Source organism: Callorhinus ursinus, unplaced genomic scaffold, assembly GCF_003265705.2.
Source record: "Callorhinus ursinus isolate GAN/ISIS: 27379988/994484 unplaced genomic scaffold, GSC_fseal_2.0 scaffold21, whole genome shotgun sequence".
Taxonomy (NCBI): domain Eukaryota; kingdom Metazoa; phylum Chordata; class Mammalia; order Carnivora; family Otariidae; genus Callorhinus; species Callorhinus ursinus.
Genome location: NW_027397083.1, coordinates 28,015,786 through 28,033,694, shown reverse-complemented (window position 1 = coordinate 28,033,694; position 17,909 = coordinate 28,015,786). Strand labels below are relative to the sequence as shown.

Sequence of the window (17,909 nt, the reverse complement as noted above, 5' to 3'; positions counted from 1 at the left end):
TCTCCTCTGAAAGCGCTGAACCCTGGGCACCACACGCCTTCCCTGTGGGTCAGATATTGGCCAGGAGCACCTCTCCTAGCCTCTCCCAGCGGATGCTCACTAGGCTCTGTGCCTGGGGCAGAGTCAGAGGGTAGGCATGAAGGCTCCCAGGATGATCACAGTAACCAAAAGAGGAAATGCGGCCGAGGGAGCGGCGGGAAGCCTCGCAGCTCAGCGCCCGGAGGCCCACACGGGGCAACAGTCAGGCTGTTTGATGCTATCCCCAGAGCTGCCTGGTGGTAGCATTTGGGCACTGACCCAGCTGCATTTGGGCTACAGGGACAGCTGAACTGGCTGAGTGTGTCTTTCGGAAGAAAAAATCCAGCTCAGAAAGTCATAGAAGGCCTGAGGTTTTTCTAGATTGGCTGTTATTGATTAGAACTATCCAGGTAATAATGCTCGCTCTAAAGCGCTGAGAGCACAAAGCCTTTGTAGCATTTCTTAAAGCGGTGCTTTTCAATTTGCCTACACCTGGAGAGCTTTATTAACATGCAAATGTTTGGGCCCCACTCCCAGAGAGGCTGATTTAGCTGGTCCAGGGTTGGGCTTGGGCAGCCTTCGTTTATTAACTCCCCAGGTGACTTTCATGGATGGTCAAGGCTGCAAAGCAAAGAGTGAGGACTGGCTGATTCAGACTGACCCTTTAAAATGTGGATTCACGGATTCAGCATTCTAGGGGTTTTTTGGAGGGAAGGGGTGCGTAGGGATCTGTTCCTTTAACAGGCACCCTTGGTGATTCTGAGGCTTCTTGTTTAAGACCACTGGTCCAGTTGTCTTTACCGTCAGGGGACACCAGCAGGCAGCTCTGTCTCAGAACCTGAGCATCATGCAGACAGGCTCCCATAACTGGCCTGGCGCTCCTCCTTTGCCTCGATATTAAGACCAATATCAGCCACAATCTGGGTGGTTACCAAACCTTTCACCTGGTTCCTCAACTGCAAGATGGGGCCACCATATAGGAATGCTCTACTGTTATTATTATGAAGGCTAGTCTGTTGATAGTATACTGTCAGGTGTCAAGAGTCCAGGCTCGAATTTGAGTGCCTGGGTTCAAATCCAACTTTTCTGCTTAATTAGCTGTGGGGACTTAGGTAAGATACTGAGCCCTCCTGGGCCTCAGTTTTCTCTTTTGTGTCGTGGAAATGACAATAATGATCCATCTCATAGGACTCTTGTGAGACTCAGAGCTGAAGTATGTGAATGTTTATCATAGTCCCTGGCACATATTAAGAATAACTTCACAAATTATAGTTCTTATCAGCATCATCATTATTACTGGGTCAACTCTGGCCGTCTGCTCTAATCTGTGGGCAGAAGAATGGATAATACAAAACAAGGAATATAATTTTTAAAAAGGTCCGTTTGAAACTCAATTAACTAGATCTTTCAGTTAATATATATTTTTTAATCTATGATAGTCAAAAAATGGGTTGACAAATACAAATAACAAGCAAACCAAAAAGCTTAAAGGTAGGACCCAGCTATAATCCAGACACATTCAGCTCAGTCCCCTTCACTTTTAGTACTTGTAGGTATAGTCCTAGGTGATGCTCACTCCACAGTTCAGGAAGATTTGAATGAAGCCACCAGTACTGACATGGCTATAGGCAGTGGCATGGACTAGAGAATCCAGACATTTTTATTTTCCTCTTCTCCTACTTCACCTCTTTGCCTACACATACAATCTCAATATTCATCTTTTATTTACATTTTCCCTGATACCATCTCTTTGCTAGAAATCATTCTTTTCCTTTCCTTTCCCTTCCTTTCCTTTTCTCTTCTTCTTCTTCATCTTCTTTTTCTTCTTTTCTTCTTCTTCTTCTTCTTCTCCTTCTCCTTCTTTCTTCTTCTTCTTCTTCTTCTTCTTCTTCTTCTTCTTCTTCTTCTTCTTCTTCTTCTTCTTCTTCTTCTTTTTCCTTCTCCTTCTTCTTCTTTTCTCTGAGAGACAGAGAGAGCAGGGGAGGCGCAGAAGGAGAGGGAGAGAGAAAATCCTAAGCCTGCTGTATGCTCAGCATGGAGCCCAATGAGGGGCTCAATGTCGGGCTCCATCTCACGACCCTGAGATCCTGACCTGAGCCAAAATCAAGAATCGGATGTTTAACTGACTGAGCCACCCAGGATCCCCAAGTCAGGAGACATTCTTATTGAAATTTGTTTGACAATCCTCCCAGAGTTCTGCAAATCACTGAGTTGGGAAGTGGGGTAGAGATGGGCAGGGAGGCAGTTTCATTCTCATGGTATTCCTGACTCTGAATTTCTGCTTCTGCTAAACTCAGAATCTCATTCTTTCCCCTATTCTTTTTCTTCTGCTTCCGAAAGAACCCAGATTAAAAAACTCAGCTCTTTTTAAAAATAATTCTCCCCCATCAAAAGAAAAATCTCGGCACTCAAGCATTTGGTAGCATAGTGGGCTTTATTGCTATTTTGGGGAAAGTAAAGGGTTTTCCTATGCCACTCTGCTCTGCTTTTTCTGTTCCTGTCAAGGGTCTTTTCACAGTGCTCTGGATACTCTGTTTTGGGGAGCCCTTCACATGAAATCTCTTCCAGGAAACTGAATCTCTCTCACTTGTCATAGACAACCATATGGCTTGATTCCTGGAATCTGGGCTGGCTTTGGATATCCAAATGATCATTAATGTTATCTCTTAGACCGTATACTCAAGAGGCTCTTTCTTGAGTAGCCCTGAACTGGCTGATTTTGGGGTTTCAGACTTGTCTGCTGAATATACCGCCTGACTATGGCAGTGATGTGCGATTTATATTCCCACTGTTATGGTTAATTCACACATTCTCCCCTGCTGAAGGCAAAAGTAATCACAGCCTAAGAATGTTTTTCCTCTGTCACATTTATTCTTATTTTTAGTCATTATTTTATTGAATATGGAATGAGGCAAGATGTCAACAAAAGAATATTGCTAGACTTCACTTACAAAGATGGGAGAATGGACCCATATCTCTTAGAGTTTCTTTTTTTAAAAATATTTTATTTGCGAGAGAGAATGAGCGAGCCAGAGAGAGCATGAGCAGGGGGGTTGGAGGGGTGGCAGGCAGAGGGAGAAGCAGACTCCCCGCTGAGCAGGAAGCCTGATGCAGGACTGGATCCTGGGACCCTGAGATCATAACCTGAGCTGAAGGCAGATGCTTCTTCTTCTTCTTCTTTTTTCAAGATTCTATTTACTTATATGACAGAGAGAGAGACAGCGAGAGAGGGAACACAAGCAGAGGGAGTGGGAGAGGGAGAAGCAGGCTTCCCGCGGAGCAAGGAGCCTGATTCAGGGCTCGATTCCAGGACCCTGGGATCATGACTTGAGCCAAAGGCAGACGCTTAACCAACTGAGCCACCCAGGCGCCCCTCTCTTGGAGTTTCAACACTAATGGTAGAGAAGGAGATTTCTCTCCATTACCCTTCAGTTTTTTGTTGGTTAGAAAGTTTCATTATAGCTAGAGAAAAAAAATTCCATTATTAGCAAATCAATGCCTTTTTAATATGAAACTTTTCTGAAATTCTTCAGGGTAGATCGATATTTGTTTATTATTTTTTTAACAGAAAATTCATTTTTAAGTGTAAAAATGAATTAAGTGTAAGAGGTAACAAATTGTGAGGAATTGGCTGTGTATATTTTGTTTTCACCACCCTTAATAATAAAGAATACAATTCATTTGAAAAAAAGAAAGTTTCATCAATCAAAGTAGCTGCTAACCTCATGGATAGTTGATTCTCCTTAGTACCTCATTTATTGCACTCCATTTTGCACTGCTTCTATTAGAGTATTCGTTTTACTACTTGTCATTTATTTCCCTGTGTGCTTCCCTTCCTAGATTGTGACTTCTTTCAGTTTTTTGGTTGTGAAAAAGGGTGATCCTCTGGCTGGAAAGCAGCAGGTGCATCATTCCTTGAATCTTGAGAGCAGGGAACAAGAATTTATTCTTATCTACTCTCTGTCATAATGCCCAAAGCCTGGCACATAAATGGCTCTCAACGGTTTATTCATTGAATTAATGATAGAGCCACTACCTATTTGAGTGTCGTGCAGGGTGAGCTGTCTTTCTAAAGAGCTGTGCTGAGATTCATACCCTGGCTTCTTTGCAGTCTGAGACGGGTAGGTTCTCGATTCAGCCGCCCCCAAAATGTGGGCATCTGTGTCATCTCTGAGATATGTCATGAGTTGCCAACCCATGCCATAGAAAATTAAGGAAAAGTGTGTTTTTTGAAAATAAACTAGTGTGATTTTATTTTTCTCTCATAGTCATAAATGCTTCATATTATTCCAAAGACTTGCAACATTTCCCTTCATTGTTTCTAAAGTCAACGGTTTTCAAGAGGCTGCTGACTTTTTCTTAAGATCCTTCCATTTTTTTGTGATAGGCTTGGGTTTTGATGTTTCAAGTTCTTCACAGGACTATCTTCTTGGGAGGTCAGGCACAGCGAGGGGTCTTTCACTCAGATGAAGGATGGGTTGATGGGGCTGGTCACTTGCAGGTCAGGTCTGAAGCCCAATTCACACTCGACTCATCACCAGTGGCTGATGTTAAGGATCAGAAAGCAATGCAGCTGGCCCATCCTGATGTGAGGATGGCTTAGAACCAGGAAAGTGTACGAACTCAGGATTCAGTGATCGTGAGAGCTTTGGTGGTAAGCTTCAAACTGGCCCATCACTGACATGTGGATAAGTTGGAAAGTTTAGAGTTAGACAAAAGAAGAAGAGAGAAGGGCTGTCAACATTGAGATTTTAAATGGTGGGCTGTCCATGGTGCATCGAATTAAAAAAAAATTTTTTTTTTAAACCTGGATAGTTTGTTCTTTCTAAAGCAGTTTGCCCTTCTCTGAACCAGTAACTTCTTTAGCTACCAATGCTTGCCAAACACTGATTTAAAGCGACTTCTTTCATGTTAACAGCATACATATGGAAGGAGTAACTTTATAGGGCATTTTTATAATTTGAGATGATCTTATTTAAGGAGGAATCTTGCAATTACCTCTTTTGCCTCAGGGGAAAAAATAGTTTTCCCCCCTTTGGTTATGAAGATAAATTGTTTTGCTTTAAATAAGGAAAAAGAAGATTAATAGGAAAGATATAAAGGAAGATAAAAAATGTTCCAGGAAAGAACAAATAACATTATTAAAGGATGAGGAGGCAGGAAAAGAAATTGGAAATAGACTAAAAGATTCACTCATCTTCCACCAAGAAAGATGACAAATTAGTAGTCTTTAGTTATAAAACTCAGAAAGGGTTAAGGTGAATGCTCATAAGTTTACCAAATCCTAGAGGATTAGGAAGAGGTTTAAAAAGAATGCACTGTTTTTCATATGAGCACATAGTTGAGGGTCTAAGAACCCCAAAAATGACCTGGGCAGCAAATATAATTTAAACGGGAGATCAAAGATGGCAGATATTTAGCATATCTATCACTATTTCTATTCTGCACCCATGACAGACATTATTAATTGATTAGACTTCTGTTTCCAACTGAACTAGATGGATGTACAGTGTGACAGAAAGTCACTTAACTACAGATGACCCTTGGGATGAAACCCTTTTGTTACCTATGTTGAGCCTTACTCCTCAAAGTGTGCTCTCCAGACCATCAGCATGGGCATCACGTGGGAGCTTATTCTGAAAACAGAAACTCAGCCCTCTTCCAGACCTACTGAATCAGAATGTGTATTTTAGCAAGAGCTCCAGTAATTCCTAAGGACAGCAAGGTTTAGGGCACCCTGGAAGATCACTGAGTGCAGGATATATTCATCAGGGTGGAAGCCCTCAAACTTCAGTATGCATCACAATCACTGACTTAAGTGCTTGTTGAACCTAGACTGGGGGGGGGCACCTCCAGAGCTTTTGGTCCAGTTGGTCGGGGTAGGGTTTTCAAACAAGTGTTCGGGTGCTGCTACTGCTACCGGTCTGGGAACCATACTTTGAGAACCACTGTCATGGAATTACTTCGGAGCATCTCTGTGAACTTTAAAGTTGAAGACTGCAAATATCTTCCCATAACTCTTAGTATATCTGTATGAACCAGAGTTCTGGGTAAGAGAGTCCTAAGGTTTAATCTAGTATAACATTTTTTATGACACTATGTACTTGAATCTAAAAGGTTCTCCTCCTGGAGGATTGGTGCTATCATCACTCACGTATGCAGTAACAATCTGGGTAGCTGTTCTGTCCATAGCATTATATGATGCTGAGAGACTCGAATGAAGGTAAAAACCGCAGTTCCTAAATTCATGAGGCTTACTCTCTGAGAATAAACATGAAATGAAGAAAGGTGGCATTAGATAGCAAAGGGCTGAGTGCTAAGTACACAGACCATGTATGATTTAATTTGAGAGAGAGGGAGAATACCTGGAATTATATATAAAACTATGTATTTCAGCCTAGCTAGAGTAGAAAGGCACTATATAGAGTGGATGGAAGATAAGGTGGAGGAGGGAGCAGGCCAGGGTTAGAAGGCACCTTCTCATTTCTTAATGCTGCTTTCAGAGGTTGTTTTAAAACTTCCAGTTTTCCTTTGGTCTGGATAATGATAAATCAATGCTATCAGCATTGTAAATCATGCTACAGGGTGGACATACAGGGAAACCCTGTTATCTTAGAGACAGAGAAAAAAGACAAACAGCTTATAAGCAGAGATGACTGGGGAGGCGAGTAGCAGTAATTTAATAACAGGGATAATAATGCCTAACATCTATGGACCCCTTACACTGACAGGTACTTATGCTTAACATGCACTATCTCATTTAATCCAAACAACAGCACGTGATATAAATGTAGTCAAACCTCCTCCTTTACTCCAAGTGAAAACCGAAGCCTTGTAAGGGTGCATGTCTGATGAAAGAACTCGCCTAGTTTAAATCCAGGCTATTCTCCAGAGTGGGGTCTCCTCATCCATGAACCGCGAGGGTTTGGGCCTGTTTGGATCTTGCTTTCCAATTCTCATAGACCCTGCGTCAGCGAGGAACCCAAAGAGCAACTGAGAAGCGAGAAATCCTCGGACGCATTAAAGTCGAGAAACCTGTGGGGCCAGTGCGTCCAAGGCGCGGACAGGGAGGGGCTCGTACAAGAAACGCAGCAAGGGTTAGCCTGAGCCAGCCCGGGTCATGGAGCCTTCCCTGGCTTCCTCCGGCCACTCTAATGACAGAGTACGCGGTAGGTTGCAAGCGGGAGCGGACTCGGGGCGGGAGGCTTCCCTGGGTACTGTATTTGCCTATAAATACTTCAAAGAGTTAAACGAAAAGGGCAGCCTTTGAAAGCTGCAGAGGAAGCTCTTGGGAGCCCCCCCCCCCCCCGGCCCGCCTGGAAGTGCTGGCAGAAAAGAGGAGAAATGGCTGGCGAGTCCTTAACGCAGGAGACGAGGAACAGCCCTGCCCAGTCCAGATGGGGGGCCGCAGGGCGGCGGGCGCGATTCCGGAAGATTCAAACCGTTAAGGTGACCAGAACAATTTGAAAAAAGGAAACAAACTCCCCCCCGAGTCTTGCCCGCGGGGCCCCGAGGCGGGCCTTTGCATTCGAAAGGGCATTTTTCAAAAAAGAAGGTTTCGGGGACGCGGGAGTATCGGCCCACTGGGAAGCGCGCGGCAGGAGCAGCGCCGCAGAGCAGCCACCAGCCGGCTTTGTACTTGGCGGCCAAGCGCGGCCCCAGAGTTTCGACCGCGGCCCCGGAGTTGAGGCCACGCCCCCTTTGCAGAGAGAACTGCAGGCGCTGATTGGTCCTCCACGGACCAATGGGCGCGCTGGGGCGGCCCGGGCTGTCAGCGCGCGCCGCAGCCGCGCGGGCCGCAGCCTGTCCTCCCCTGCTCGGAGCCCCGTAGCCAGCGCAGCCTCCCCGGGAAGCTGGGCCGCCGCTCGCGAGCGCAGCTCTGCCCAGCCAGCCAGCCGCGCGTCCGGGTACCCGCGCCCCACGGCCACAGCCTTCCTGCGCTTTAGTTCATGGAGCATGTGCAGACCTGCTGGCGCTAAGGTGCTATCTGTCCGGGGGACTCCTAAGCCGTGGTGACTGTCACGCCTAGAGAGACCTTTGGGGGGCCGTCGCCGCGCCTCTGCGTCGCGGGTGACACTGCGGCGCTCGAGATCGGGGCAACAGCTGCCTCTTGGTGGAGGCGTCTTGGGCTCCGTGCGTTCTCCTTCTCCATCCTCCTCTGCTCGCTCCTTCCCTCCCCCCCGCTGCTCGCTCCTACCCTCGCCCGCTCCCACCCGCAGCCTCCCGGAGCGGGAGGCGCGCGTCCCCGCCGTTCCTCTTCCAAAGGGGCCTCCTCACTTCGGAGATGCAGTGACAAGTTAATATGGGCGTCCAAGCATCGGGTTCCCAGGAGGAGAATCGCAAGAGGGAACAGCCCCTGAACGCCCAGATCCCTTGAACAGCCCGCCCAGGAGGGGCGTGAAACCCGGCTGCAGCATCAGTCCAGGTGGGACCAGCTGAGCGCCACGACCAGTCCTCTGCTCCATCCCGCACCCCGAAGGCGCGCTCGCGGGCTTGCTGCGAGCACCCCGACCCGGGTTTTTTGTTTTTTTGTTTTTTGTTTTTTTTTCCCTCCGCTGGTGGTGGGCGCCTCGCGGGCCGAGGCCCGGCGCCTGCTCTGCTACCCGCGCTGCCTTTAGCGGTTGCCTCCGCCGCCGCTGCCAGGGACGTGCTGGGAAAGCCGAAGCCCCGGGAGAAGATGCCGGCCATCCTGGTCGCCTCCAAAATGAAGTCGGGACTGCCCAAACCCGTGCACAGCGCCGCGCCCATCCTGCACGTGCCCCCAGCCCGGGCCGGCCCCCAGCCCTGCTACCTCAAGTTGGGAAGCAAGGTGGAGGTGAGCAAGACTACCTACCCTAGCCAGATCCCCCTGAAATCCCAGGGGCTGCAGGAGCCGGCGGGGGAGGGGCTCCCGCTGCGGAAGAGCGGCTTGGTGGAAAACGGGTTCGATACCCAGGTGAGAGGCGCTGTGTGCCGGGGCACTGTTCTGGGAGGGTGGGTGAATACTTCTTGGGGGGAAGGTGGCTCGGTTGGATGGGGGAAAGGGCTGCCCGGTGGGCGGAGAAGGGAGCCATTCCACTTAGGCTGGCAGATCTGGGGATGCGCGGGGAGAGTGGGCTGGCCGGTGGGTGTGGCCGGGTGCGCGAGGTTTGCCTTAAGGAGCTTTGAGAGACCCGGCTGTGGGCACGCCCGCAGTTTCCTTCTGGGGGCACGGGTGGCGTGTTTACACACACACACACCCCAAAACAAACAAACAAACAAACAAAAAAACAAAAACGGGCAGCTCTGGTAATATCAGGTCCTGCATGTTGAGACCTTGGCCTCAAGAAGGCAGTGTCTGCTGCAACGGCTGGCTGGCTGTCGGTTCTGCAGAGATTCTGTCTCTGCCAAGGAACGGTCTGAGGCCTCCTTGGGCTCGACGCCCCCAGGCCTGGCAGCAAGACCTAGGCAAAGGGGTCTGAGGGTTGCAATCAACCTGCTCCCTTCGGCTTGACGATGGCCTGCCCCTGCCCGTGCCTTGGGCCGACAGGATTCCAGGCACTGTGCTGGGACTGCCCTAAGGATTGCCCGGTGCACCGGCTGAGCCATGCAGCCGGAGACTCCTAGCGTCTGGGGTGGGGGTGGAGGTGGGGGTGGCCGCTCCAAATAGCTGCCGGAAGCTAAGCCCCTCCTTCCTGGGTAGTAGATCCCGGATCTGGTAGCCCTGGTGACTGGGTGTGGGGGTAGGGGATGGCTTGGGCTTGAAGAGAATTGGTGACTTTTACCTTTCCAGACAGAGCCTGCATCTCCCAATTCGGCTGGATGACAAGCCCTGGCCGTGCAATCTCTTTTAAGGAAATCAGCAAGGGCCAATCAGGTTCTCTTGGCCTCCTGCCCTCCCTGCTCCTCCCCCCCCCAATCTGGTAGGAGGGAGCGGGGCATGCTGTATTTTCTTGGCAGTCAGTCAGCAGGGACTTTTGGGGACAGGCTGACCTGACGGATGTGACTGTCCCAGTCAGGAGAGGCGGGAAGCCAGAGGGGGAGGTGGTTTGGGGCTGGTGTCAGGGAAGTGGCAACAGACCAGCTGACCTTGTTGGCACTTTCTTCTCTGCTGACACTGTGTCCACCTTCTCCTGGAGCTTTCTCTGATCAGAGGCTAGAACTCAACACATTGCTAGCCTTTCCGATGGAGGAACTGGAGCTGGGAGCTAATTGTAAGCAGACTTTTGGAACTCTGGGCTGGAGAAGGCCCTCAAAGCAGATTAAGCTCCCACACCAGACTGATAAGCATGCCCCTCACTGCTGCACTAGCTAAACATTTTTGGAAGCTGACAGGTTTGAGTGATGGCGTGTGGGAGGAAGGCAAGTTTTCCCCCTGTGCTCCCGGGGGCCTGTCTCTGCTAGGGTTTTGCCCTCTGTTCTCTTTTTCTGCTGTTAGCCACAGGATTGGTCCGGTAGGCTCCAAAATGAGAATGAGCTCAGGGGTACATTCTTGTGAGGTTTTCCTCTCCATCCTTGGAGGTGGGGCTTATGAGGTATGTTGGGTGGTATGTAGGAGGCCAGAGCAGGGACTCTGGGATGTGACACACACCCTTCCAGCCTGATGAGGAGGACCTGAGGAATGAGAGAGAAAGTAGACATGGGATTGTTTCTACCCAGGCAGCTGTTTTGCCTTTGCCCATTTGACCCTATATTTAACAAACGTTGTTGGAGGACTTGCAGTGGGCAGGTTCTGGAAAGGTGATTCATCACCCTCTTTTCTGAAAAAAAAAATGTTTTCCAGCTGTTGCTAAAGGGGCTGGAAGGGTCGTGGTCCCTCAAGGCTCAGTTTCCCTCTCTTGCTCTTGGCCCACCGTCCCCAGAATGCCCCCGTTGCCCCTGCCTTGCCCTCAGTGGGACCTTGTGTGCTGATTATGAGGATGGTTTAGATGGACTGCTGAGGACATTGGCTATTTCCTGATGGACTGTCCTACTTTTTACCAGCCTCCTCTTTCCTTATCCGCATTTGGGCTTCCTGGGGGCTCTTCTCTGAGGCAGGCGGCAGATCCTCTTTCTCACTGGCCCACCTTGGTATCAAAGTGACCTTGGCAAAGGCGGTTTTCCCTTCTTTGGACAGGACTTCCTTTCACTTTAACATGGTGCCCATTCACCATCCAGGAAAGTTTCCCTATTATAGGCTTGAGGACTGTGTCTGGCTTGACTTCTGTAGTCCCTAATCCAAAACCTGGTATTTATCACTGGAAGATAGTCAGATGATGAGTTATATGGCAGATGATATCTTGGGGCCTCTGACTCTCCCTTTCGTTCAGGGAGCTTTTGGCAGAAGGCTGGGTTGTGCAGTCACTAGCAGAGGTTTTAAAGTCAGGCAGATATCTGTGCTGTCCCGTCTTTGCCACATACCAGCTGGGTGACCTAGTCAATTAACCTCTCTGGGCCTTAGTATTTCCATCTGTAAAAATGGGCATAAGCAACCATACAAATTGTAAGGATTAAGAAGAATAACATGTGAAGTGTTTAGCCCATTGTCTGGCGAATAAGGAACACTTAATAGAATTAGCTATTTATATTGCTAAACCAAGAGATAAGGCATGTTGAACCTGGATCTAATAGCCTGTAAGTGAGAAGAGGCATAGCTTATCTCTCTAGCCCTTGAAATAGGTACTAATCAGTTCACAAGCATTTACAGAGCATCTATTAGTACCAGGCATGGCCTGAAGATGAGGGAAGGGTACAGCCACTTCAGTGCCTGGCTCTTTACATATGATTTCATCCTCACAGTACCGCTTAAAAGCAGACATGACATTTTCTATAACAATAATTTTCTATAATAATAATATAATAATGGCAGTCAAATAACATAATAGTGACAAGTTAAATAATATAATGACAAATTAAAAATATGAAAATGGCAAATCAAATAATATAATCACTTTCTACATGCCAGGAATTGCTTTAAAGACTAGTACATAAAAAGCCTCTTTTGATTCTTCTGACAATCCAGTGACATAAGTGTTATTATTCTCATTTTGCTCATGAGGAAACTGAGGCAAAGACCAGGTCAGTAAGCTTGTGAGTAGCAGAAGTAGAGTTAGAACAGTCTGGTTCTGGGATCCATGCCCTTAACCTCTGTGCTCTAGAGAGATAACCACAGATTTCCAGTTTACTTGCAGGCCCCGGTAAGACCCCAGCTCTACCCGTTGAGCCAGAAGAGTGAGTGAGGCTCAGCAAGGTAGAGTACCCTGCTCCAGGTCATCCTGCTTCGGTATGATGGAACGGAGTTCAGCTCAGGCTGGGTTAGCGTCAAGGCTGGTGGTCTTCCCAGCCTTCATAGCTGCCTCCCTCCATCGTTTTACCCTGGCCGGTGCACAGAGCAAATAAGACATGGCCTGGGCCTTGGGGATTTTATAGCCTAGTTGGGAGGTGTAACTGATGTACCAAGGGCAATAGGACACAATACAGAGAGGGTTGAAAGATAGGCTAGGGGGCCTGAAGGAAGGGAAGGGCCATAATGGCTGGAGAAATCCAGATGGCCTCCTGGAGGAGGCTGGCCTTCAGATGGGCAGGACTGGCTGGGTGGGGAGAAGCGGAGGTGAGATGACCATGAGAGGGAAGGATCAGGAGCAGGGCCGTGCTGTGGTACAGAGCAGATGATTTTACCTGCCAAGGGAAGCTGCACTTTTCATGCAACAGGTAATTGGCTCTGTATCTAGTATCTTCTTTTTAAAAGGTGGTGAGAAGAACAAAAGCATCTGGCAGTTGAAGGATTGGCTTTGCCTGCTGGCTGGTGGATAAGAATTCTGCATATGCAGGCTCCTTAGGAGAAGCTGGGAGGTGGTATCCATAAAGACCTGGTTCAGACTCTTGGGAAAGTGACAGTGATTATTGTTACTAGCTTGGGGTTCAGAATAGTTAACATGGTAGTTACAGGGGAAGGGAGGCTTCTTTTATTATGCAGCAACTCTGTTCAGCCAGTGACAACCCTTTCCTCCCAAGCCGGCTCTCCATGTCCATCAAGTGTGAAAAGACCTAAGGTAGCCAGCAAACAGCTCTTAGGTGCAGCCCCATTGTCAGCTCCCCGGGCCCCTCACCTTGAACCTCTCCCCAAACCTACAGCTGGGCTCTCCCCCAACTGGGGGGCCTGTGCTCTGCAGCCACACATCCCTCCCAAATTCCCTTGCTCGTGCTGGGATACCTAGGCCTTCCCACAAGAGTGAACATTTATAGCATCTGCTCTGTTAACGTGGTGTATAAATTATGACCATATGCAAAGAATTGTTTTAGAGGCATGCTCTGCGTTAGTTCAGAAACCCTGGCCGGCTGACCTTCAGATAAGGAATGCACATGAGCTATTTGAGGAGAGGTTAGCTTATTTTTAAGAAGCAGCTGTAGGAAAAAAAAATTATATATATAAGACTTTGAAATTTCCTGTTTTTAGGAGCCTGGTGTTCAACTTGCAACTCATTTCTTTAAAAAAAAAGTAATTAGAAGTGATTGACATCCTCTGTGGCTGTTTTAGATGTTTAAAAAGAAAGAGCAGGTGAGGCGCCTGGGAAGAGAGTGCAGCTCCCAGCTTACAACCTGTTGCAACTTTGCCCCATTGTGTTTTGATTAGAATCCTTGCTCCATCATCAAAGTTGATTATGGATTTGATTAGTGCATTTTTCTGCTATTGTGTTATACCCTTTCTTCTCTTTCTCCATTCTTAGAGGGGAATGTATAGCATGGTTATCCGCCAACATGCAAGAACGTTTATATTTCGCATATTATTGCTTATTCCATGGGTTAATTTTCTGAAGACACTTTAAAGGTGGGAGGGGTGGCTTATTTAGGATATCATTATGTGTGTATATAAATACTTCTACTTCTGGATATGTGTATATACACATTTATACACACACACACATATACAAATACGTACACATGGAACAGCTTAAAGTAATGAGCACATGTAAGCGCACACACATCAAAGGCCAGGCTGTAGGAATTACAGCCCAATTTCCAGCCTTCGGAATAGCTAGATTTGCTTCCCACTTCTCACACTCTCTTCCTCTGTGACCAAGACTGAGGCACCAAATCTTGGTGTCCCATGTTACTTACTTCTATGACATAAGAGATGTGGCCTTGAGAGAGGTTTTTTTTTTTTTTTTAAGATTTTATTTATTTATTTGACAGAGAGATAGCAAGAGCAGGAACACAAGCAGGGGGAGTGGGAGAGGGAGAAGCAGGCTTCCCACGGAGCAGGGAGCCTGGTGCAGGGCTCGATCCCAGGACTCTGGGACCATGACCTGAGCCGAAGGCAGACGCTTAATGACTGAACCACCCAGGCGCCCCTTGAGAGAGGTGTTTTAATAAAGACTTGGAGAAGATCTGGAAGCTAGTCTGAAAAAGCTGAACCACCCAGTGAGATTTGGGCTTGAGGTCAGAGATTTTTCTTTCCTAGAATCTGCCTGAGCAGCAAGGAAGGGAGCATTTCTGGAGCATCTATTATGTGTCAGGTAGTCTCTGCTGCTTTATATATATATATCTTTGCTTTGTGTATTTGTTTTGTGTGTATACCTATTTCTTTATTGCTTTATATACATATTCTATATATTTGTATATATGTTTGTTTATGTATAATTTGAGACGCAAGCAATGGGTAAAATGTAACGTAGTCTATGCATTTTATATGAGGAAGCTTGAGAGCAAAGGGAGTTTGCACTCGGAGGCCATTTTACATGGTAGATCATGCTTCACTGAGGGACAGACCAGGGTTTGAATCCAGGCTTCGGGCAAGTTACTTCACATCTCAAAATGATAGCGTCTTCACCTATAAAGTAAAAATGGGTACAGGTAGGTATTGAGCACAGTGTCTGGCACTTAATAAGCAAAGAATACGTGGTATTGCCTATTTTTATTATGCAAGGGCAGAGCCAAGTTTGGAAACCAGATCTGCCTCATCAGAAGCTCACATTCTTTCCACCCTACCTGTCTCTCAAGTGCCTCCCAAGTACACAGTTGATTACATGGAAGAACAGACGACTAGCACCATGGAAGCAGAGAAGAGAGCAGGGCTTTGGTTAGATGAATGGGGAGCAAGAGTAAATTAAGAACAATGTCCCCTAAATGAGTCATATCCAGAGTTGTGAAATGAAACCTCCACATTTTGGTTCTAGATATACCATCCCTATAGCACCAGCCAAGCCGGGGGATCTACTGCAAACCAAACTTATAGGAAGCCTTCTTTGTAAGACCTTGCCTGAGCCAGCCCTATAGGCCCTGGACAATGTAATGGCCTTGCCATTATGACCAAGAAGGGAACAATCCCATTGGTTGGGCTTCTGAATGGCTACTTTTTGTTTCGAGGGCAGAAGGAAAGCCCTCTTCCCTTGTGGCTGACATCATTATGGTGGGAGCTGGGCCTTGTGATCAGTTTGGTCACTGAGGTGCCCCAAGGCATGGCCGGCTGCCCAACGGTGTTTTACTAATTGCCTCAGGGTCAATTTCAATGGCTACTCTGTCTCTTGGTTCCGTTGTTCAAGGAGATGGACAATGTGTTCCTAGAATGTCTTGGGCAGAATGGGTCATGGGATTTGGGGAATAAAACTGGGTCAGGCTTTTTGTGTTTCAGTCCACACATGACAATAGTGAGCAACACAAAAGTTTTCTCAGGAACCTCAAGTCACCCACATACAACCTAAAGAATGACTCATGATTTAGTGTCCTTTTCCCAAGGAAAACAGACCCTCTCTTGTGTTTTGCAAACAATGGCCCCACAGCCTCAGAATATTTTGTCTTTCCTTCCAAGCGAAACCTTAATACCTTCAGTGAATTTTAGGTTGTTCCAACGCCCGCCCTGCCTTGGTGGAAGTCAAGATAATTATGAGCCTGGCTCCCAGACTTCTTTTGGGGCCTTTGAACAAAATCAGTTACTCACAGCAGTGTGACAAAGTAAAAATAATGATACTAACATCACTGACACTGACTGAACATAGCCTCTGTACTAGAATAATGCATTGCACCAGACACGTATCATGTTATTTAAGCCTCACAACATCTGAGAAGGAAGATGCTACTTCCTGAAGAGAAATGGAAAGGACAGCTCTGGGAGTCAGCAACTTTGGTTCTAGTTCTATCTCTTTGGATGCTTTGCTGCATGACCTTCAACAAGTCACATTGTCTTTTGAGCTTCAGTTACCTGACTTATAAAATGGAGAGGATCAGTCTCGCTCTACCTTTTTTGAAGGGTTCTTGTGAAGCTTAACGGAAGCAATTATTAGGACTGAGACTCTGGCCATAAATACCCCTTAAGGAAATCAAGACCAAAAGAGGTTAAGCTACTTTTCCAAGTAGCTAGTAAGTGGTAGATCCAGAATTTGAGCCCATATCTGTTTGACCCCAAAGTCAAAGTTCTTTTTTTTATGATTTTGTTATTTTTAGTTAATCTCTACACCCAATATGGGGCTCAAACTTACAACCCTGAGATCAAGAGTTGTACACTTTACCAACTGAACCAGCCAGGCACCCCTTGACCCCAAAGTTTAAGTTCTTAAATAGCAAGTGTAAATGCACTTTGAAAAAAAATACCTGAAAAGCCATTGTTAATACTAAATCAAAGTAAATTGCTATAAAATTTCCTTGGGCTTGGTACATATGACATTTGACTCCTCCCTCCCACCCCTAAGGTTTGGAAATATTGAAAATATTCTTTCAATATTAAATAAATATTAGTTGCTTAATAATATCAGTTAAACCCCTCTTGGATTTGTAAAGTTCCAAGTGCTCTGAGGCCACAAGGTCCAATAAGTGTTTTCACTGGGTAGCTGGCAGGGCTGATCCTGGAGAGAGGAAGGGAAAAATGGGGAATTTGAGGGGGCGCTTGGGTGGCTCAGTTAAGTAACCAACTCTTGGTTTTGGCTCAGGTCATGATCTCAGGGTTGTGAGATCCAGCCCTGTGTCGGGCTCCGCACTCAGCACTCAGTGCGGAGTCTGCTTGAGAATCTCTCCCTCTCCCTCTGCCCCTCCCCCTGTGCATATGCATGTGCTATAAATAAATAAATACATAAATAAATAAATAAATAAATAAATCTGGAAAAATGGGGAATTTGTTTGGAATCATTTGTTGGCAATCAGATAAATTCAGATTATGGATCATTCTTGAATAACACAGGCCTGGTATCTTCAAAACTGACAATGTCATGAAAGACAAAAAATTTTAAAAAGTAGATGGAGAGGGTGGGGGGATGGGTTAGCCCAGTGATGGGTATTAGGAGGGCACATATTGCATGGAGCTATGGGTGTTATATGCAAACAATGAATCATGGAACACTACATCAAAAACTAATGATGTACTGTATGGTGACTAACATAACATAATAAAATAAAATAAATAAATACAATTAGGTCATAAAAAAATAAAAGTAGATGGAGAATTACTATAGAAAAGGAGACCCCAGAGCTATGACGACCAAATCCAGTGAGAGATTGTTGCCTGGAACCTGGAGGAGCAAAACCACAAATCCTAGGAAGTTTCTTTTGGAGACAATTGGAGATACTTGAATTCAGATGGTGTACAAGAGAATGTTATTCTATCGATGTAAACAGTATTGAACTTATATAAGAAAATGTCCTTTTTCTTGGGAGATACATGCTGAAATATTTAGAGAGATAGTGTCTTGGTGTCAGCAACTAACTCAAATAGGGGAACAAAAGGTTAGTATATCTGCAGAGAGGAGAAAGTAAGTGTCATAAATGTTAACAACTGGTAAATCTAGGTGAAGATACACATGCAATTCTTTCAATTTTTCTGTTTGAAATTTTTCAAAATAAAATGTTGAAAAACAAAACAAAGTTCTGGCTAGAGTACCCATCAGCAGTTCCCCTTGAAATCTGTGTACCCATGAGAACATAAATGAGATGGGAATGGGTGTGTGTGTGTGTGTGTGTGTGTGTGT

The 17,909-nt window shown here is 46.4% G+C and overlaps 1 protein-coding gene across 7 annotated transcripts in view; it reads left to right on the top strand.

The window, feature by feature from the left end:
* The window catches only part of NAV2 (neuron navigator 2), a 724,028-nt gene that overhangs the window by 327,110 nt on the left and 379,009 nt on the right, over positions 1-17,909 (top strand). For 6 of the 7 annotated variants that reach the window (XR_012381865.1, XM_073904858.1, XM_025878866.2 and 3 more), the window contains exon 1: positions 7,873-8,953. The exons of the other annotated variant lie outside the window; for it this stretch is intronic. Coding sequence is in view for 5 of the 6 variants with exons in the window: in XM_073904858.1 (XP_073760959.1) it covers positions 8,696-8,953 (258 nt within the window). In the remaining variant the exon portion in view is untranslated. Of the gene's footprint in view, positions 1-7,872; positions 8,954-17,909 lie in introns of those variants that run through there. 7 annotated transcript variants of the gene reach the window in all.